Source organism: Molothrus ater, chromosome 1 (assembly GCF_012460135.2).
Source record: "Molothrus ater isolate BHLD 08-10-18 breed brown headed cowbird chromosome 1, BPBGC_Mater_1.1, whole genome shotgun sequence".
NCBI lineage: Eukaryota > Metazoa > Chordata > Aves > Passeriformes > Icteridae > Molothrus > Molothrus ater.
Genome location: NC_050478.2, coordinates 51,302,334 through 51,324,614, shown reverse-complemented (window position 1 = coordinate 51,324,614; position 22,281 = coordinate 51,302,334). Strand labels below are relative to the sequence as shown.

The following is a 22,281-nucleotide window of genomic DNA, read 5'->3' as shown; positions in this document are numbered from 1 at the left end:
ATACCAGAGTGGATGGCACATTTGGAGTGCATTGTGGTGGTTGTTGCAAGTGTCATCACACACAGGGTTAATATGGTGTCTTTTAGTTTACCATGTATGCTGTCAGTCTGGCTGCACCTCTTCTCCTGCTGTGTGGCAAGGCATGTGAGAGTTTATTGCATTACCTATTGATTGTAGAAAAGACTTTACAATCATGTCTTTGATTAGATGTTTCCTAACTCCAGGCAATAAAGTCAGGTTGTTTTGCAATGTGCAGATTAAAATCTAGAGATATTAAATCTAGAATATGGCTGCTTACCAATTAAGCTGGAGTGGTCTTTATGAGAGGCCTCTGCACTATCAAATATGCTGAGAAGCTGCATGCCATTAAGGGTGGTCACAGATGTGGCTTCATACATCAGAGAGCTCTTCATATTGTGTGCCTCCTGATAAGGCTTCCTCTTTGCTTTAGAGGCCTCAGTGTGGAAGGAAGAATGGAATAAAAATATGGTACAACCCTACAATTTATACTTTGACTTCATTCCCTTATCACTGCTACAGAGGTAATTTCATTCTCAGTTTCATCCTTACTTCCAAAATGGCTATCTACTTCCAAAAAGGGCAATCATTTATGCTCAAAATATTTGTATGTGCACTTTTGTTACATCTATGATTTTATTACATATTACTGAAGTCTGCTGACTGATTTCCCTGAAAGAAGAGCAGGCAGACTGGAGTGGCACTACTCTGAACAAGGAATGAATAAGCCACCTCTTTTTCAGGACATAACTACTACAGTAGTTGCAATTTTTTCATCCATATGACAATAAAACAAATAGTGGTTTTCAGGTCACCACACAAGCTAACACACAATCTCCTTCACCAAAAACCTACACTGTTTATTTTTCCATTTAAAGTAGGAGGGCTGGTGGCAGTAATGAAAACCTCCAACTGGTCAATGGGAACAATCTTCAAGGCATGAGATAGAGCAGCTCCACTGTGAGCTGCAGGCTGATCTGATCTGGCTAGGCTTGGCTGCAGCTCTTGCACAGCTCAGAAACTCCACTGAAGCCCAAGGAGTTATTGTGCTTGCATAGCCCCAGTGAGTGGCTTCCTAAAGTTAGCACAAAGCTCATCTAATCATTTCAATTTTTGAAAAAGTGACCAGGCTGCCAATCTTCATACAATTGATATTCTTAATGCCAGACATTTTTAGAAAAAGAAAGAAAGAAAGAAAGAAAGAAAGAAAGAAAGAAAGAAAGAAAGAAAGAAAGAAAGAAAGAAAGAAAGAAAGAAAGAAAGAAAGAAAGAAAGAAAGAAAGAAAGAAAGAAAGAAAGAAAGAAAGAGAAAGAAAGAAAGAAAAAGAAAGACCCACAGGAACACAGGGGATGCATAGGAAGTTATCTGACAGGCAGGTGTGCAGATAGGCAAAGCAGTATGCATTTATCTTTAGGTATAATTGTATTTGAGTATTATGCAGGAGCTTCAGTCGTGACTGACACCCTGCTCTGTACTAGATGCACTGTAGAAACTTAATAAAAGGCAGTTCTGGAGTCATAACTAAGAATTACTGGAGCTTCATGTTTAACTGAAGCACCAAGTACCTTACCACAATCAATTGCAAGGAAGAATTTATAATATGGTTCAAGAGGACTCTGGATACTCCTAATATAAGACAGAGTATATGGTAGTATTTTAAAGGACTTTTATGGTCAAGTATCCATATGTTATCTGTAGTAGGAGATGATGATAACTGGTTTATTAGTGTGGTAATTGAGACTGAATGATGTGGACAATATAAGAGGGAGGCAAATATATATTTACTCAGAATGCTTAAATGCTTCAGTAACTTTAGTGCATTACTCTGCTAACCTCTTCCAATCTGTTAAATATGTATTGAGTAGATAATGAGGCTATATCCTCAGTAACACAAATTATTTAAAGTAAAGCAGTGGTTTAAAGCTACTAGTTGTGAATTATTTCAAAACCTTTCCTGAAGAAGTTCCCAAGATGAGGGCTGTAGATCACTGTCAGTTTAAGGAAAGAAATTGTGTTAAATTATGCTGGCTCTTTCCCATGTTTTCAGCTACTAATTTGCATTAAAATATGGCTAAAAATACATTAATTTTTCACAAATATTACTTTGCTGTGGAAGTATTTACTGTAATCTCCAAAGTGTTGCTATGTACTTGTCTTGAAAATACCTTCAAGTCACATGAAGTCTCCTCATCCAGACATAAATGATAGCCTAAGAAGAGCTGGCAGTCTCTTCTCTGGCATTTACCTTGCAGGCTGTGCATTAGTGAAAGGATGCCTTTTTTCCTGCCCCACAAATAGCAGATGGAAATGTTCCAGATTGATTTTGATTTCTCCTTTAAAGGTGACTGAATATTTTCAATGTAATTGCAATAACTTTTGATAATATTACTATAATTCACTTTCTGTGCATTTTTTCAATATAGAGCTTTTGCTATGCATCCATGGATTGCCTATGAAATGGTCTAAACTGAATTAAGAAGAAAAACTGAGGCCAGATATGGTAAGGAAAGGAATCAACTATAATACTGTTATGTTAATGAAATTTGAAATTTGGTTAGCAAAAAGATATTTTCCTTTAGCAAGGCTTTTCTTTCTTTACATGCACTTAAATGATGCACCTAGACAATTATTTAGCCCTAGAATCATGGCATCTGCTGAGTTGGAAGGGACTCACAAGGATCACTGAGTCCAGATCTTGGCCCTGCACGTGACACCTCAAGAGTCACACCATGTGCCTGAGAGCATTGTCCAAATGCTTCTTGAACTCTGTCAGGCTTGGTGCTGTCATCACTTCCCTGGGGAGCCTGTTCCAGTGCTCAGCCAGCCTCTGGGTGAAAGACTTTTTCCTGATATCCAAACTAAACACCCCTGACTCAGTTTCATGCCATTCTTTTGGGTCCTGTCACTGGTCATGAGAGTGAAGCCATCAGTACCTGCAGCTCTGCTTCCCTTTCTGATGGTGTTGAAGACCACAATGAGGTCTCGTCTCAGTCTCCTTTACTCCAGGCTGAACAAACCAAGTGACCTCAACTGCCCCTCCTAATTGTTTGTCAAATTGTTTCATATACAGTGCAGATTAATAGAGAGCAAGGTATCACAAAAGAAATTTCTAAAGGTAGATGCTGTCTTAAGCAGATGTTTCGACTACAAAAGATACAGGGACACAAAGCTGAAAACTTCTGAACATCTTCAATTTATTTTGATGTCTGTGTGAACACATATTTCCATTTTTTATCTTCTTGTTTTAATAAAATTACCATAATTAACTGATGGTCAAGACAAAAATGCATTCACTTCAAAATATAATGCTGTATTTTTAGCTGCGAGGAGCAAGAAGAAGATACCGTATCTTTTCTGCTAATGCACCTTCATCTTCCTTTTCAGATGCATTAAGATTAGGAAAGACTTTCCTTGCATTTCTGGAAAATAAGTATTTTCTTCAGGTCTTTACAACTTCCCATAGGCAGATGGATCACAATATTCACGCGATCCCTTCTTCCTCAGAGAAATACCCATGAGTATCAAGAATCCCAGTAGAAAACCTGACACTGTTCTTAATAAACCCAAGACTTCCTCCAGTAATAGAGCTGTCTATTATCAGGCATTTAATTCTCTGCATGTGACCATAAAGCCTTGTTTGGTCATAATTTGAAATACATATTTAAATGTATTAAATATCCTAGAGACTTGGATGGAAAATTCTGCTATAGATGATTTTTAGAGCTCTACCATGCAAGAGGGCTGGGGAAACCAAAAATATAAAAGGGAAACAATATTTAAAAATGGTAGTTTGTTAGGCATAAAAAAGCTTCATATTTACTTTTCAGTATTAATTCAAAAGTTGCATGTTCTTTTTCAAGTTGGCTCATTTTCTTCTGTGGAACGAACTTATGTTATTGGATGCCATTTGGTCCCACCAGTGTTTGAAATTCTGAATTACCCTTTCTAGCTTTCTGACATTGTATTTTCCCTCTTGACATTCACATACTGTAAATATAGTTCTATCCAGGATGAATTCCATTTAGCAGACATTGCTTGACAGCTATAGTAAATTCAGAATGATCTATTCATTCATCAATATGTGTGTACAATTTCCATTAAGCTCAATAAAATTTGTGTACAGCTGTAATAACCGAAGTCTTTTAACACTGTAGTGTCTTTCTAATTGCCAGGGAGGTTTCACCAGTTGACTGAGATATCTCTCTACTTTTTAATGCTTTGGGAGTGTTGAAGTGGTCATCAGCACTGGTGAGGCTGCAACTCAAATTCTTTGGCTGGTTTTGGGACCCTTACTAAAAGAAATATTGAGGTGCTGGAGCATTTCTAGAGAAGGGCTGGGGAAGGGTCTAAAGAGTAAATCTGAAGAGGAGCAGCCAAGGGAAGTGTTTAGCCTGGACAAAAGGAGGCTCAGGAGAGACCTTACCGCTCTCTACAACTCCCTGAAAGGAAGGTTGTAGCCAGGCAGGGGTCAGGTCTCTTCTCCCAAGTATAAAAGCAACAGAACAAGAGGAAATGGCCTCAAATTGTGACATGTTTAGGTCAGATACTGAGAAAAATTTCTTCATGAAAAGGGTTGCCAAGCATAACAGCAGACTGCCCACGGAAGTAGCTGAGTCACCACCCTGGAAATATTTAAAAGATGTGTAGATGTGGCACTTTGGGACATGGTTTAGTGATGGCCTGGCAGTGCTGGGCTAGTGGTTGGACTATACAATCTTAAAGGTCTTTTCCAACCTAAACAATTATACGATTTTATGATCTGAGAAATAAAAATAAGGGACTCTTATGGGAGTAGCTTAGATGGAAGATCCTCCTTCTGCACCTCTTGGCTGGTGTGGCTGTCCCAGTCTGCTATAACACTTTCCTAACCTATAGAGAGGGGAGAACACTGTTGACCCGAGCTGCAAACACTTGACATTTGCAGGATAGGGGTGCTAAAGCTTGTAGGTGCCCTGCTGAGACTGCAGGCATGTCTCACTGCTTGCTTAGAAACATCCTTACATTTACACTCTGGAACAGAAATGTCAGGAGAATGAGTAGAAGTATCTAATAACTTCATATTGTGACCTAACACAATCTGACCATGTTTTCGTTGCAAAGGTTAATATATTCAACTTGGATTTGTTGAATCATGTAAAGTAATACTTCACAACATGCTCCAGGAAAAAGAAAGGAAAAAAAAAAAAAAGAGTATATATGGTTAGCTTGTTTTATAGGACTAAAGAATGCCTGAAGATCTTTGTAATGATTTTTGTGTGACAGAATCAGTCAAAGTTAATGATTTTGCAGGCCTCACTTGTGGTTATATTAAAAATAATTGCATTACCCTTGCACAACTCATTTCTGTTGCTATATAGTTTAAATATTTTATGCAGTTTTTAAGGACTGATCCTATTCCAAGGTGGGGAAAAAGGCAATAATCTGTGCCATTTCTTCCGACTCAAACCACAAGGAAATTTTCTACTGTCACCATTATTGAAATATTCACCAACCAGCCTGCTGGATCTTCCTGTTTTGAATTATTGTCTTATCCTCTTTAGCTATTTTTTTTTTCAATGTCTATCTACTGATGATCAATTTGAGTACATTTTTGAAAACCCCAATCATCATATGCTAAACAAGTATGAAGTTTGAACAACTAAAATCAAGTCAAGGTTCTTGTCCTGTGGAGGACTTGATAAGGTAGGTGATATACAGGTATACAGGTATAAAAGTATGAATGGGTGACGAGCAAGTATATTTTTTGTTGTGCTTGTTGGAAGAGCCTTAAGAAACAGAAATTTTGTTTGAAAAATGGTCTGCTGAGCCTTTAAGTACTTACTCAAATAAGCTGTTTATTACTTATTCAAGTGAATTATAAAGGCCAATGAACACAGAAAGGGTTTCAAGAACTCAGAATGAAGGTGGTAGAAATTTTTGCATGTCATAGTCAGTCTTTTTTCTGTGAATATTTGCAGTCAGTTTGTGATACTATATCAGCTCTACCATTTCAGTGGTAGTTAAAGAAAAGAAAATGTAGGTTAATGAACTTGAAAAATTGTGGGATGTACAGCAGGAGGGGGACAGAAGATGTAAACAAGAAGGAAGTTAAGGGAAGAGGCATTTTTGAACAAGTTTAATGTCACTAATTAATATCTGGTTCTTAGTCAATTCCCAAAAAACTCACATATCATAATGATTACTGGATATCAAAATGTATCTGTCGGTTATAAAGGGGAGGGCATTGCAAAGAGCTCAGGATAATGCAGGGAAGAGGTAACAGAGTCTCTAGGGAAATATTTATTCTTTCAAAAACAGAAATAAGTATAATAAAACTTATTCATAGTGCACTCTTTCATTTCATATTTGCTGTATACATATTGACATTACTTCTATGAAAGCATTTGAAATATTGTTATATTAATACTCTTTATGGATAAGGCAAGGCAGGGAAAGCCTCAAGGAGGAAAAATTATGGCAGTTGGACAAGACTACAGAAACACTTTTCCCAGGGCTGGCATTTAAGATTTTTCCTGGGCTGTGCTCAAAATCTCTAGGCCACAGCTCTCCTGGGATATCACGTATTATGTATGGATGAGCTTTCAAAGTGACCTAAAAGATAGGCACTGTACTCCCTCAGAAAGGCAATAGGATTGAGGATCCTAATATCCCAAGGCCTTTCTGAAAATCTCATCTTACACACAGTCTTAACCACTTCATCACAGTCACTAAATAACAGCAGGTACTTGTTAACAGCATGTGTATTAGTCACTGAAAATAATTTATCCCTGCTTTGGGGCTCCTCTAAAGAAATTATACCTCTCCATTTCTCAGCTTTCTCTATATAACACCTGAGAAATAATTGTTTTCATTTTTCTTTGCCTCATTGATTGTAGAATAAATAATCCATGAATAACTCCCTATCCTCATTATTCTACCGTATCTGGTGAGCAATAACTTTCAGTTCAGCTGTTTAAGGGCAATGGCAGGAGGGATGAAGAGGGATGAAAAAGAAGAGTCAGACTCTTGCCATCCCTAAAGCATAAGGCTGGGATATGGCCAGGTTGTCTCCGTCATCCCTTGTAGGTGAAAACCACAGTGAAACTTCAATGCAGCTTGCTTCCTGGCTCGCTCTCGGGCTGAGAATTAATTACAGAATGGCAACATCTGCATTAGCGGCTCCTGCAGCCCCAGCTCTCTGCAGGCGGGATGATGCTCGCTCCCCACCAGATCTAGGACCGCTCGGAGGACTTGCCTGCTATCCACCTGTCTCGGATCCCCGCAGGCTGGAGCTCGGGGAGCCGCGGTGTGCGGGGGAGCGGCGGGGAGGGCGGCAGGAGCCGGCCGCGGGGCGAGCAGGGACGCCGCGCCTCCGCTCCAGCGGCACCGCGACACCGCCCCGGCGCTCCGCTCCGCAGCCGGCCCCGGCCTCCATCCCCATCCCCATCCCCATCCCCATCCCATCCCCATCCCCATCCCCATCCCCGTCCCCATCTCATCCCCATCCCCCATGCCCCCGGCCCCGCTCCACCTTCCCGCAGCCCCAGCCCCGATCCCTGCACTGGCTCCCGCCCCGCTCCGCCCCAGCCCTGGCCGCGATCCCCGCCGCCGTCCCCCGACTCTGCATCTGAGCCAGGCAAGCGAGGACGATCGGGGTCCTGGAGGCTCGAGGGGCGCAGAGGAAGAAGGAGGAGCTGGAGGAAGCGAAGGGAAGGGAAGGGGAGGGGAGCGCAGGGGAGAGGATTTTCCCATCTCCTTTTTTTTTTTTTTTTTTTTGGAGGAGGAAGGTTGCTGCTGCTAGTGGCAGCGTTTCCTCCTGCTGGAAGATGATAAATACATGAGGAGAGAGGCTCTGAGCCTGCTTCTGTGCTGCGGGAGTGTCTCTCTCCCTCCCTCCCCTCTCCCTGCTTCTGTGTGAGTGTGTGTTTGGCTGCCGGGCGGTGTGTGCGTGTACACTGTGTATATATATCTGAGCTGGGAGGTTATTGCAAGCTTCTCTCAGCAGCGCTCCTCTGTACAGGAAGACGGGCTCAGCTGCAGTGGTAGCATCAACAGCAGCATTAGCAGCACCAACTGCTTTATTCGCCTTTCTTCCTTCCCTTCATCTCCATCTCCCTTTCCCTTCCCTCCTCCCACGTCTTTTAGGTGATTGATCTTCATTTTTTTTAAATTGTTATTTATTTTTCTACTCTACAATCCTTGTTATTTGATACTTCGTGGCTTTTTTTTTTTTTTCTTTTTTTCTTTCCCCCACTTTCCCTGAGAAGGAGGCACAGAAACAAACACGCACAAACACAGAGAAATAAGGGAAAGAAAAGTACCGGGACTTACCCTGCTGCTGCAAACCCAAAGATAGCAGACGAAGAGGGGGTTTGGCTTCTACCCCAAGGTAAAGCCCTGCCCCCTTTACCTCCTCGACACCTCCTCCGAGGAAGAGAAGGAGAGGAAGCGAAGGGGGCCAAAGTGGAGAAAAGCAGGTCTTCTGCGACTGGCATTTGGAGTACAGGGAGCCAGGAAGTGAAGGATGGTTGTGGTTACCCGAGCTGGCTGCAGGGCAGCTCTCTTCCTCTGGATTTTCATCAGCATTAGCTGCAGAGCCAGGACTGCTCTGCCTGCATCTCGTAAGTACCCTTTTCTAAGAAACGCGCACAATTTCAGCTCCGAATTAAGCCAGAGGGAAATTCCCACAACTCTGGGAGGTTGATTATTTTTGCTTTGCTGATGAATATTGTGTTTGATTGTGTTTGATTTTTCTTTGTATGCATATGTGTGCACTGAGGTCTGATACTGTTTGCAGTGCTCCCCATCAGATCTTCCTTGGTGATTTTAATGGTAGCTGGTGTGGAAAGTTGAAAGAGACCTGCTCTGTGATATAATCTTGGTTCTGCAATGGAGTCAGAGGGGGAAAGCAATCAGAAGCAGTTCAAAGTTTGGGGATAGTTTTTGTTTGGTCGGTTTGGTTTATTTTGGTTTTTCCCATCTTCCTCGGAAGGAATGCAATTTGCATTTGGAAGTACTTCACTTCCACAGTTTTGTGAGGGAAAAGAGGAGATGTGAGCAGTTTCCATAACTAGTGTTTTATCGAGGAGCACCAAGAGAAAATTGTGTCTCGTTTGAAGAGGAAGGAATGATTGTGAATTGAAGAGAGGGAACTGAGCCAGGACAGCTTTTCTTTAGAGCAAAGTTTTGCTGCCGATAATAGGATGAGCAAAGGAATTTTAGAGGAGACCATCAATTGCCCTCCTAGAGAGGTAGAAATAGTAGAGAAATGATCAAACATCTGCTGAAATTCTGGACTTCAGACTAGAGGAGTGTAGAGCACCTGTACAGAATCCGATTCTGTTGTTAGTATAAAAATGACACCATATTAATTGATTTCAGTGGATATTAGACCAAGTCTTGAACATTGCACTAAGCTGTAGTTTTGAGCAAAACATTTTGCAAGTAGATGTCAGTACTAAGTATTTAGTTGTTTCTCTTAAGACTATGTAAAACATTTGCCAATGGCCAAGTATTTTTGAAATGCATACTGAAATGAAACAGTGCATTTTTATAGTATCATCATCATAGTGCTGGTTTGATCGGCTGTTTATAGAGGAAGGAAGTGTCCTGAAATGTTATGGATAGATGTGCTGGGATTGCATACATGTGAATGGGGGTTGATTCTACTGACCAAGCAGGGAATTGCATAGAATGCAATGTATATACTGCATAGAGATCTATGTAGATCACTCTATTTATTTATTTGTTTAATTGTTTCCTTGGGGGCTGGAATGAACAATGCAATGATTAGGGAATTGGAGCACTGCTATGCTTTCTTACTGGGTTTCTAGCTGTTATCATCTAATACCTATTGAAAAACAAGTGTTATTCCAGGATTTTCTTGCACCTGCATATTTTTTTGTGTGTCAACAAATATGTATAGCAGTGTCTGCATTGTTATCGAGGTCTCAAAGGCTATAAGACGTTCAGTTGTTTTCCTACCTTTGAATTAGGAGAAGTATTGATCCTGAGGTTTACTTCTTAGTTTTGACCAGCTATATAATTTTTCTTAGGAGTATTATTTTTTCATGGTCATCTCTCAGGCTCTGCATAGTAGGAATGTGTGGGGGACAGTATTCATTATTTAGGTTGTCAGAAATCTGTTCTTTGAAAACAAAGTCCCTGCTTTTCTCTGAGAGGGTTTTGGAGCTTTTTTTGTTTGTTTTTGTCACTCAGCAACTAATGGCTATAGTATAACTTGAAAATTACCTACAGTGGGTTATTGATTTCCCAACAAACAAATCTTTAACTTTTGAAAGAAGTTTGTTCAGAAGTTAAGGGTTGTAGTAACATCATTATACCCAGAAATTCCAGGAATGGGGGATATATATAATCTTTATTACAGTTTAGTCATATACATTCCCATCTTGATGATCAGCTATTCAAAAATTTCTATTAATTCACCTTCCAAGAGCTTATACATTATACTCCTTATGTAGTGAGTGGCATTTCATTTCATTTCTGACTCGCTTCTTAAAGTGAAATGGAGCTAGATTTGTTTACTGGAAACATAAATATAGCTAGAAATACACGTCAGCCTTAAATTTACAAAAGGATTGTTCTCAGTGCAGCACATGTTGAAAATTCTTGTAAAGCTTATGGATGCTTGGGTGCTGGTGCCACGGTGGGAAGGAACTCCAGTGCTGTGTCACACTGTTTTGGTGTACCACTTTGCTGGTTATTCTGGTGCATGCTTTGCTATACAAACTGGTCACTCTACTGTATTTTGTCACTGTGCTCTATTTTCTGGGGTTGTTTGTAACTTTGCAACTGATTTGGATTGGAGGATTTTGTGAATGGGATTGGAGAATTTTGTTCTCTGTTGACAAGATGATATACCTAGTTTTCATTATCCTTTTTTTTTGCTTTGTTTTGTTTCATTTTGGTTTTTTTCCTTTTTTTTTCTTTTTTTCCCCCTCTGTTGATTTTGAACCTCATATTCGGAATACTTCTGAAACAATTAAAAACTGTGTGAAATGCAACTGTGATGTAAAACTTATTTCCAACCACTATTTCATTTTCTCCTCCATTGTTAATTTATGTTTTGGCTTTGAAGTTATTAACAACATCAAATTTATTCTCTATAGTTTTTTTAAGAAGTATGCAAGTCTTATGGTGTACAGGGCATTACAAATCCCTATGTAAGAGCTTGCTGTTCGGTATTTTCTCACAGTCTGGTCTGCTTGTGCTGCCATAGAAAAAGATACAGCTTTCAGAAAGAACAGAACTGGATATTGCTGATGTGAATATGCTTTATCTCAAATGTTTGTTTACTTTGCAAACTAAATGTATCTCTAGTTAAAATGGAATCTGTCAGTAGTACTGATTCAGAAGTGATCGTGTTGAAAGCTTTTAATCTCATTTAGTTTTATCTCAAGATGACGTGGGTGTTGAAAGCCCATCCTGTAGTATAATAAACATACACTGTGATACAATATCCCACACATTAATGCTCAGATCTTACTGTCAATTCTATTCATGGTCATGTTTTCATACCCTGGCAATAAATTCTTCATATTCCTGCAATTTTTATTTTTTTTAATAAGCATGGAAGGATGAAAACACCCTTCTGGAATCAAGGCTAATGAACAGCTCAACCAGGAGAGGTCATCACAAGATAAAAAGTAACACAGAAAATACAAATTTAGTGCTTTATAGTCCTTTACGTGGCTAAGATGGAATGATAAGAATATGAATATGGGTAGACTAACTCTCATTTGTATGCCTATAAAATCCCCAAACACAAAAAGCAGCAATGTTGTTACGTAATAAAAATGTTCAAGGTATTAATTATAGGATTGTCTCCTTCTCTCTGAAAGGAATTCACTTTACAAGTAATTATCTTTCACAGCTAGGGTTTTTTGGTTTTTTTCATCATATCTGTTTTTATGCAATGCAAACCTGATGAGCACAGAACTATTAAAACTTCTAGTTCTGATACTTGTCATACTTTTGTAGTATGTCCCATAGCACTGCTCAAGTTGAAGTTTGAGCCCATTTTTCAAGACTTGGTGAAGAAATCAAAAGGGGGGCATGTAGAGTAAATAATTAAGATACATAAAAGAAAAAATATACAGCTTTTATATTTGACTTCATGGCACCCAGATCTTCCTTGGAAAAGTATTGAAAAGGAGTAATGTCCCTTTTGAAAGAGCAAGGCATTGTAGAAGAAAGTCCTTTTTAAGAGGTGAAGTTAGAAGAAGCTCTGAGCAATCTGGTCCAGTGGAAGTTGTATGCCCATGTTAAGCATATGAGGTGTCATAAATTCTATTAGATTCACACTTGGGGAATATTTCTCTTCCAGATAATGTCTCAGACGTAATAATGATAGTTTTGGAAATCTGATCAATTCCTTTTTTTTTTTGTTTTCTTTTCGGTATAATTACTGATAAACTTTTATTAGTTTAGATCCTGTTGTCTTGAGGTTAACACAGTGATCTCACAGAATTTAGTTTCAAGTATACCAAACCATTTTCATGTGCATTTAGCATTTAATCATTTTTCTTACCTTTGGGGTCAAAGCACTTAAAAATATAATAAACTTTTAATTTGAGGGCCTAGCTCTCTTTTAAGTTCATGGAATTTCATAACATTAAACATATGATTTCTCTTTTGTTCTTTTAGAACACTTTAGCTAGAAATTAGATCAAGATTTACATCCATAATAGTATAATTATATTATTATTTTGGTGCTATTCATCACCATATAATAAAATTCACGTTCAACAGACAAGTGACAGTTTTAACAACATTGCACTGAGTTACTGTTAATATTTAACAACATTGCATTGAGTTACTCATCATGACTCTTAATAAATTGGCTTTTTCTTGAGCAATATGTTAACTTATATGTGAATCAATGCAACAGTATTGAATCGTCTGCTATAATTTCAAAATTAGTGGCAGCAGCTATAGCCTGTGTCAGTGCTAAAAATCAAAGTTTCAAAGTGTCTTTAACTTTTCTGTATGCAACATTGCATAAAACCTAATTGCAGACATTCATCTAAATAGAGGAAGTCTGATTCAAAGTTGGTGTCAGTGGGCGTTTAATCAAGCATAATGCCATGGAACTACTGTTCTAAAAGCTGTTTTTTGCTTGGGCTGTTTTTGCTTTGCTTGTATGTTTAGTTTATTTTTTTGCAATAATATAAAATCAGGCATAAAAAACCTCTTTAATAAGTAGTCCAGTGTGAAAGAAAGTTTGAAGGTGAAGCTAAAGACTTCAAATTGAAAACTTGTTTCTGAACGTTGGTTGTTTCTTTTGCCAGGAGATGAGAAATATTTTTTATTTTCTCTCTTTTTTCTTTTTTTTTTTTTTTTAATCAGGTACTTTTAACACAGGAGATTATTTTAGTTGCTTCAGTTGTGATAGGAAATTATTTATATATAAGGCATTAGACATAAGACTGTACCTCTTCTTGAATAACTCACATTACAATGGATCTTTTACAGATAGTAGATATTCTTATAGAAGTTCTTCAGGACTTTTAACTTGGATCTCTATGTCTTTAAATTGTCAGATATCATGTTTACTGTTTAGGAGATTTTAAGACTGCAGTACTTTTAATGTCTGGGACAATAACAAACTATACACAAACCATGGGGGAGTTTCTGCATTTTCTTTTTTCTAGATTTTCAAAAGCTGATCTCACTCTGCATGATCCGACTCATACGTCAAAATAAGATAACTGGTTAAATTTTGAGGTCTTCCCCTACCCACGCCTATGTCCTGAATAGCTGTCATGCTCATCTTACAAAAGCACATGGACTTGCAAATGTGATCCAGTCAAGTAGGAAACTTCAACTAGGAAATGTTAGAGAAGCAACAGGAGTCTTCTTCATCAGATGAGATGATGAGTGACTTTGAAAATTCTTTAGTCTTAACAATTTTAAATAATTTAAAATTATAGCATTATTTCCAAAATCCACATAGAGATGAGATCCTTCTTTAAAAGATCAGGAAGACTTGTAGGATAAAGAGAGCAGTCTGCTAGCTTGAGCCTTCTTGCACTGAAGGAAATGGAAGTTGTGCCACAGATTATAGGAACAGTGTGGTTATGTTTTTTGTCATGAGTTCATGATGCAGTCCACTGGTATGAAATACTAGAAATTATTAAAAAGGTTCCTCAGACTTCAGCCTTTGAACGAACATTGATTTTATCTGTATTATAGTTCATTTATCCAGCAACTTCATTGGCATTGCATAGGTAGATAATCCAAGACCACCAGGTAATTGCAGAACATGTTAAATCTCTAAATTTGGTGAAGTAGAAAATTGCAGTAATCAGTAATCAATTCTTTTGAGCCACATGCATTTCCAACTTTGAAGACATTATAGATATAATAAAAGAATTCCCAAGTGCTGTGCTTAACATTTACAAGGAACTTGGGCACTTGGTTTTAATAGTTCTGCAATTTTAAAGCAGCTTTACAAAGCTGAGACCTTTCCTACCTCAGAAATGGTCTCAGTATTCATTCACTGTAGTAGTAGCCAGCCTTTTCCGATTGGGCCTTTAAGGTTGAACAGCAGATAATTCAGAGCAGAAAAAGATATTGACATTCACATTTACCTCTTTCCTCTGCCTAAAAAGTCTAGAGATTTTTTTGACTTTACAGTCTCCTGGTGGAGATATGGTTCTTTCAGACATTTAACTTAAACAAGTGGTCATGCTAAGTCCATTGAGGGACTGGCAAACTTATTTACCCATGTGGTTTGTTACTTGATGTAAATATTTACCATCATTTGAAATATTTATAAAATAATTTATTTTAAGTTGTGTATGCACTCCAAAAGTATGTTTTAAATAAATCAGTGACTAAAATTGACTCCTAGTATAGCTAGGAACTTTGTTGCCAGTTTTGCATTTGTATTGGTAAAAGCTCAAGTTGGGTTACAACTTTCAATGTGTAAATAAAATAAACAGCTAAAAATACTTTCTAGAAACCAGAAAGCATTTGAACTATTCTAGCCAAAGGGTTTTCCATCCCACAAACAAATGTGATGTTTTTGAATGAACATTTATTATTTTTATCTAGAATATTTAACTCTCAGCTAAAGGGAAAGTATTTTTTTCTTGTAGAAATGACTGTCTAAATATAACATAAACATTCTGTTTGATTTTGTAAAACTGTTATGTCATTTAGTATTTTTTAACCTTTGCCCAAGGAAGTCAGCTATACATGTGCTACATTTCTGCTTTCTGTTTCTACAATGTAAGAATAATCTAACTGAAAAAAATAAGGTTTTTTTTTGCTCTGCATCAAATCTAGAGAGGTTTGCTCTGCATCAAATCTAAGAAACCCACTGTCTGTGTTTCTTAAATCACCTAAATATTGATAAAAATGTATCTTATTTATTGCTTATTCATCTTGTATACTTGAACTGGTATTTATTTACTGAGAACCCAATGAAAACCTGGAATTTATAGGGAGGTAATACAGAAGATCAGCAGATGAGCTGAGGAGACTCCAAGGGTCAATTTCCATAAGGGGCAGCAGAAAGCCTGTGATGGAAGGTTTGCCAGAGAAGAAAAGGAAGAATTATTGTGTAAGGGCCTAATGCAATGGGATAAAACACAGCAGGAAAGGCAACCTCAATATATTTCACATTTTCATACCATTTCATATCATATCACTGGTTTTAAGTATCATTGGTGTAAAGTTCTTGAACACACTTTGAAATGCAATTGAATTGGAATATGCTTTTACTCAGCTTATGGGAATAGGAGTACTGTGGTTTGGGAAAAACAACCCTCCCCCCCAAAAAAAGAAAAAAAAAACCAAACAAACTTGGAATAGCAAACCAACACACAGAGAAACAAAAAACCTAAATTTATACCATGTTGACCCAGGTTTCAAACACAGATGCCCTCCTAAACTCTTTAGACTCTGCCCACATTTTTAGTGAAACATAGGAAGGGCTTGTAGATAATTTTTTCTCTCAACACAGATACAAATTCAAATATCTATTAAAAAAAAAGGAAAAATAAGGATAATTAGTTAATTTAAAAACACAGTCAGAAATTAAAACTAGTGGCATCCACCATTGCTATGGGTAAAAAATGGAGATGAATGTGCTGAAGAGAAGTTGAGGTTGTCTCCCACACAATAGCCAAAACCTATTTATTTTTCTGCTGAGGAATGGAGTCACAGAGTAGCTTGCCCTGTCCATAGCATTAGCACTGCATTAGGAAAAGAGTAAGCTTCTGTGAGAAATGGAGTCAGAAGCATATCCTGTACCAGGCAGGCTCTGCTGGATACACGCTCCCAAGCTTCAGCAAGATGTACTCTCTAATGTTCTTTCCTTTGGTTTTACATCCAAAAATTATGCTAGTGGGCATACTGTCAGTTATATGATGAATGTCCTACCTGCTTCTTCCCTGGTAGAGCCAAGCTGTTATGAAATGATGGAAATGATAGAAAATTCCCTCTAGATAAGAGAAGGTATCCTTTACTGTTCCAACCCTTTTCCAAAAAATATACATCACATGGTCACACACCTATTCGCTTCTGCTCCTAAATCATTTGCCATTTCTCACATGCCTCCTTTCTGATTTTATGAATCATCTCACTCCCTACTTTATGTTCTCTCCCTACCCTTTCCTCCAGCAATAAACTGATTCCACTGGCTTCTCTTGGATTCTCATTGATTCATCACGGTTTTGAGTAATTTGCTGAGCCTGAAACTAAGGGAGATTTTCTTCATTGATTGCTGATTAATTCATCTGTTTGTGAAAGCTAGGTACACAGGTAATAACTCAATTGAAATTCCTTCACTGCTTAATTGCTGTGCCATAATCCTGGCCTGTTAAATCAGATAATCAGATATTATGAATGAAGTTAGGATTTATTTTTTCAAAACACAATTATTAGAATATCATTATAAGGAATCCTTTTATTAATTTGGTTTATAATTATTCATAATATGCAATTTTAGTGTTTAGGTCAGTACAGTGCATAGGTTTTATTCATATGGAAAAAAAACTGTGTCAGAGGAATTCTGTGAGTGCATTATGCTTCCAAATATACATATTCATAATTTATAAGTCAAAAAGGATCCAACCCAGCTATAGTGATATGGTTGATTGTATTACTACTTTCTTCCGCTTTACAGATATCCTGGTTTAGGGCAAATTTGGGAGGAAACTTCCAAAGGGTTCCCTCTAGAAAGCAGATTCAAGAAGCCCTCCCCCTACTGGTCCAGGAAAACTTTCTTAGAGAAAAGTGGAAAAAACAGATTATTTAACAAGCAAAGTATTCGCAAGCATAAACAATTAATAATATTAAACAATAAAACCCTTCACTGCTCTGAAGAGATGGCAAATTCCGAAAGTCCTTGTCATGGGGTGTAGCTCAGCTTGCTCAGTCTCTTACCAGTCCCTCTGGTGCTGGCAAATGCCACATCCCAGGCCCTGGTAGGCCACAGGTGTGAGCTCCCAGTGTTCTTCTGAGTTTTCAGTCCAGAGCAGGTTTGAACAGTCTTAAGAAAAAGAGTCCAGGGAACTTCACTGCCTCAGCTAGCTAAAAACTAACTAAAAGCAAAGGAGAGCTCTCTTCCACTGTCCGTCCATGCTGCAGACAACACAGTCTTGGAGAAGAGAAAGATGAAACTCTTATCTTTATATTTTGAAAACAACCACCTCAGACATTCCACTGCTTCTCCTTCTCCCCCTTCCCTCTCAGATCTAGTTCAAGGGTGCAGAACTTAATAACCACCATAAACAGAACAGACAATTGGGAATACAAGCATCATAAAGTCATCCCAGGACAATAGATCGTAGAATCAATGAACTAGGGAATGGTTTGGGTTGGAAGAGATCATCTAGTCCAACCCCACCCCACAGGCAGGGACATGTTTCACCAAACCAGATTCCTCAATGCCCTGTCCAACTTGATTCTAAACACTTCCAGGGATGGGATATTTGCAGCTTCTCTGGGCAGTCTATTCCAGGATTCAGTCCTTTTGTGTAATCTAAATCTACTCTCTTTAGTTTAAAAATTTCCTCTCATATTATCAGTACATGCTCCGGTATAAAGTATTTCTTTATCTTTCTTGTAGGTCCCTTTTAAGTTTGAAAAGGCTGCTATATAAGGTCTGCCTGGAGCCTTTTTTTCCAAGATAAGCCACGCCAACCCTCTCAGTTTCTCTTTATGAAAGGGAAGAAGCCCTCTGACTATTTCCGCAGCCCTCATGTCAACAAACTCCAACATGTCAACATCTTTCTTCTGTTCAGCTGGACTGAGAGTGGCTGACTCAGAGCTGGACTCAGTGCTCCATATCAGGTCTAAGGACAGCAGAGTAGAGGGGCAGTTTGACCTCCCATGACCTGTTGGCCATGCTGCTCTTTATGCATTCCAGGATCCTACTGCCTTTCTCAGCTGCAAATGCACATTGTTCGCTCTTACATAAGTTTTCATCTGCCAGTATCCCCAAGCCCTTCCTTGCTTTCAGTTCATTCATCCCCCAGTTTGTATTGCTTCTGGGGATTGCCCCAACCAGGTCATAGACCTTACACGTGGATTTGTTGAACCTCATGAGGTTCACATGAGACCACTCCTCAAAGTTGTCCACATTTCTCTGGATGGTGTCCTTTTCCTCAGTCATATCAACAGCACCACTCAGCTTGGTTTCATTCCACAAACTTGCTAAGGGTACACTCTATCCCATGGTCTAGGTCATTAATAAAGACATTTAACTGTACTTGTCCCAATACCCCTGAAGGACAGCACTCATTTCTATTTGGACTCTGAGCCATTGGCATTTTGGGCATGGCTGTCCAGTCAATCCTTATCCATCTAAGAATTCATGCATCAAACCCATATTTCTCCAATTAGAGACAAGGGTGGTGTGTAGAACTGTGTCATTGGCCAGGTAGGTTACATCAGAAGATCTTCCCTCATCTACTAAGAGAGTCACTCCTTTGTAGAAGGGCACCAGGCTTGTCACATATGATTTTCCCTTCATGACATCAAGTTTACTTTCCCTAATACACCTCCTTGTCATTCATACTCTTTGGCAGAGTTTCTAGGAGACTCTGGTTTCATGAACTTCCTAGGCACAGAGGCTGACTGGTTGGCAGTTCTGAGAGTATCCATTTTTACACATTACATAAATGGGTGCAATGTTTCCCCTTTTCCAGACACTGCAGCTTTTGCTTGACTGTCATGACTTTTCAGAAGTGATCGAGAACTGCTTATATCTACCAGTTCCCTCAGGACCCTGGGACGCCTCTTGTCAGCTTCCATAGATTTTATGTTCAGGTTCTCAGATGGCCTTGAATCTGGTCTGCTCCCACAATGGAGTCCCTGCCTTTATATTCAGGGCCTTGAGAGATGTGGGAAGTTCAGCTAGCAAGGAAAATTTGAGGAAAAATGTTGCTGAGTACATCAGACTTCTCCATATCAGCTGTCATCAGATGCCCTGTCTCATTTATCAGAGGGGTAATGTTTCTTTTGTCTTCCTTCCCCAAGTTACATACCTGTCAGGGTTTTCACACATTTCTGGCATTAAATGTCCTGGTCTGGAGCTATTTTCTTTACCCTAAGTTCATGACTTCAAACATGGTCACATTGAAATGCCTAATTCTTCCTTTTACCAGCTGGCTTAGTTGCTGGTTACCAAGCTTTTGACATGTAAACTTGAGGTCATCTTCAGCTTCAAAAACAATGCATTTTTCTGCAGTTCAAATAATAAAGATGTTAAGCAATGAAAGACGGAAAATCAAACTTCCACTAGTTCTCACTAGAAACTACTCATTTCCTTTGTTACAATTACATTTTGAGATATTTAGAGTGCCACATTTACAATAATTTTGAATCTTGGTTAAAATAGTGTAGACTGCCATTCTAGTGCCTTCAGAATTCAAAATACATATTATTGCAATTTATGCAGAAACCTTAGTGATATAGCATATATAGACATAAATGCATATATCTGAAAATTTCTTGTGATCCAATTTTGTATTCCCAGGAAAAAAAAAGGAAGCCTTCAGAAGATCAGGATACTTTGATAAGATCTACTTTTTAAAAAACTATATTGATCAGTAATTGCATTTACATGCATTTAGAGCATTATTTTGTTAACCAAGTTCTATTGTTTTGTCTAGCAGCACTATTAGCTGTAGTGGCTTATAAGTGTGCAGGTCATCTTTTTCAGTATTTGCACTTCACAGTTTCTTTCAGCCTTCTGGAATTTCCTTGCTGTTTCAAGGGTTATTGGAAATCAGCAATAATCAGCAGAGACCTTCTCGATTACAGCTTGCCCTGCTGGTTGAAACTGCCTATCCTTGTTAACCTCTATTTAACATCTTTATCAGATTTTATTAGAATGTAAATTGTTTTGTTGCCGCTTGGTATCTATCTATGCAGTCTTGTTCATTTTCCTAACACTGTATGTTTTTGTCTTTTCTACGCGATTGGCAAATTCATTACTTATACGTAGCAGTCTTTTGGTATGGCTCCTTTTGCTCCTGAACTCCTTTCTCACTTCTTAAAAAAACCCCCAAAACACAAAACCCAACATCCACACCTGTGATTTTGGTTCTTTTTTCTAAAAATAGTTAATATGATTTCTGTGCATAGACAAATTAAACCTTATATATTTTTTCACATAATTTAATGTATTTGTTAAATTCTGCTTTACAAAATCACAGAATGGTTTGTTGTAAGGAACTGGTGGAGGTTATCCTACCTTGCTAAAATAGTGTTCCTTATATCAAATCTAAATCTGTCCTCTAGGAAGACTATACAGCATGAGATAACATGGCCTTGGAGAGGATAGAGCAACATGGTTATTGGTTTCAGCCAGAAGAAAGTAATATAATCTTTTCTGACCTGTTCTGTCCTGGCCCTTACTATTGCTTTAAATCAGAACAGAAAATTCATTTGGATTTTAGGGATTGTCTGAATTCTTCATTTAGCAACTTGCTATATCACTAAGGTCAGTCTCATAGAAATGCCCCTCCCAGTCTTCACTGACATATTTTTTTATATTCATAAAGAATGGTTAGTTCAGAATTCTTGATGTCACGGGGAATATTTATATTCTGAATTTGAAAATCACTTCTCTTCTGTTGCTGAAGATTTACCTTTTATGAAATATCAGTAAAACCATTATGTCAATTGTGAAGAGTGTTCAGAGATAGAAGTTGATTTTATTTTTCTTCTCACTGGAAAAGGTAGTTCCTTTTGGTTTTATATTAAATCTGAAATGGAGTAGCTCAAACTGTTATTACCTGAATACTTCACTAGGAAGTATTTTTCTTATTTGTACAGCTGCTGAGTCCTGAAAATTGTAATTGCTGCCAGTGAGGACCAGGAAATAAATTTTGATGTGCTGAAACAGGGACACTCAGATTACAGGCCTATCACAAAACCAGACACATCAAAAACAGTCTAATGAGTGAGAATTCTGTCCTCAAATTATGACCTAAAAGTTTTTCTCAATTCTTCTCACTAAATCTAAAAAAAGAAGATGGAACCAACCTAGAAAAATCTTGAGATGGAAGTAAATACTGAAATTTCGGACATGATTCAGATTCCAAACTCAGTGGAGTGAGGCCAGTCTTTCTAGATCAGTCATGTTCCTGCATATATTCCTCAAACTCTGTATCAGGATCAATTTGGACATTTTTTTTTTGCTTGGTAAGAGTGCACATGCAGTGTGCCTTTGGATTGCTCAAGATTCTCTGTATCATATACCCTGTATTGTGCTGATGTATGAGTGCATCCCCCAAAATGCTCTAAGGTGGCATGTTTTCAAGTAAGCAGCTACATGAAAAGTCCATGAGTAACTGAAAAAATGAGATAAATGTAAAACAAAGAAAAATAAGGCTGAATTTTCAACAGAACTATAACAAAATTGTATCATACTTCTGAAAAACCACAACAAATATTTCAAGTCTGATTGTAGGACTGAAAAGAATTTATTGGCACTGTCTCACTCAGAGACATGATGATTAGAGGAGTGCTGAGAATTTTTGGTGTAATTTCAGAGGTATGATTGGCATTTTATGGTTATACACACATCTAAGACAATACTCTACTATCCAAGAAGAAAAATATTATTTGCAAGTATAGCCTGTTATTTGTACTTATAAATCAATAAGTTGCTTTGTTTTAATAACTCTGATTACAGAAAGAAATGAACATAAAGCTATGAAGGATATCATAGTAATTCAGTGTATAAAGATATAAATACTTCTAAAAACATTCAAACTTTATATATATCAAAGAAAAATTGT

At 38.0% G+C, this 22,281-nt stretch overlaps 1 protein-coding gene across 1 annotated transcript in view; it reads left to right on the top strand.

Moving 5' to 3' along the window:
- The first annotated feature begins 7,790 nt into the window (after positions 1 to 7,790).
- Positions 7,791 to 22,281, top strand: part of CNTNAP2 (contactin associated protein 2) — a 1,032,231-nt gene continuing 1,017,740 nt past the window's right edge. Inside the window, exon 1 of the mRNA XM_036397720.1 lies at positions 7,791 to 8,619. Coding sequence (XP_036253613.1) covers positions 8,523 to 8,619 — 97 coding nt within the window. The 5' untranslated portion in view covers positions 7,791 to 8,522. The remainder of the gene's footprint in view (positions 8,620 to 22,281) is intronic.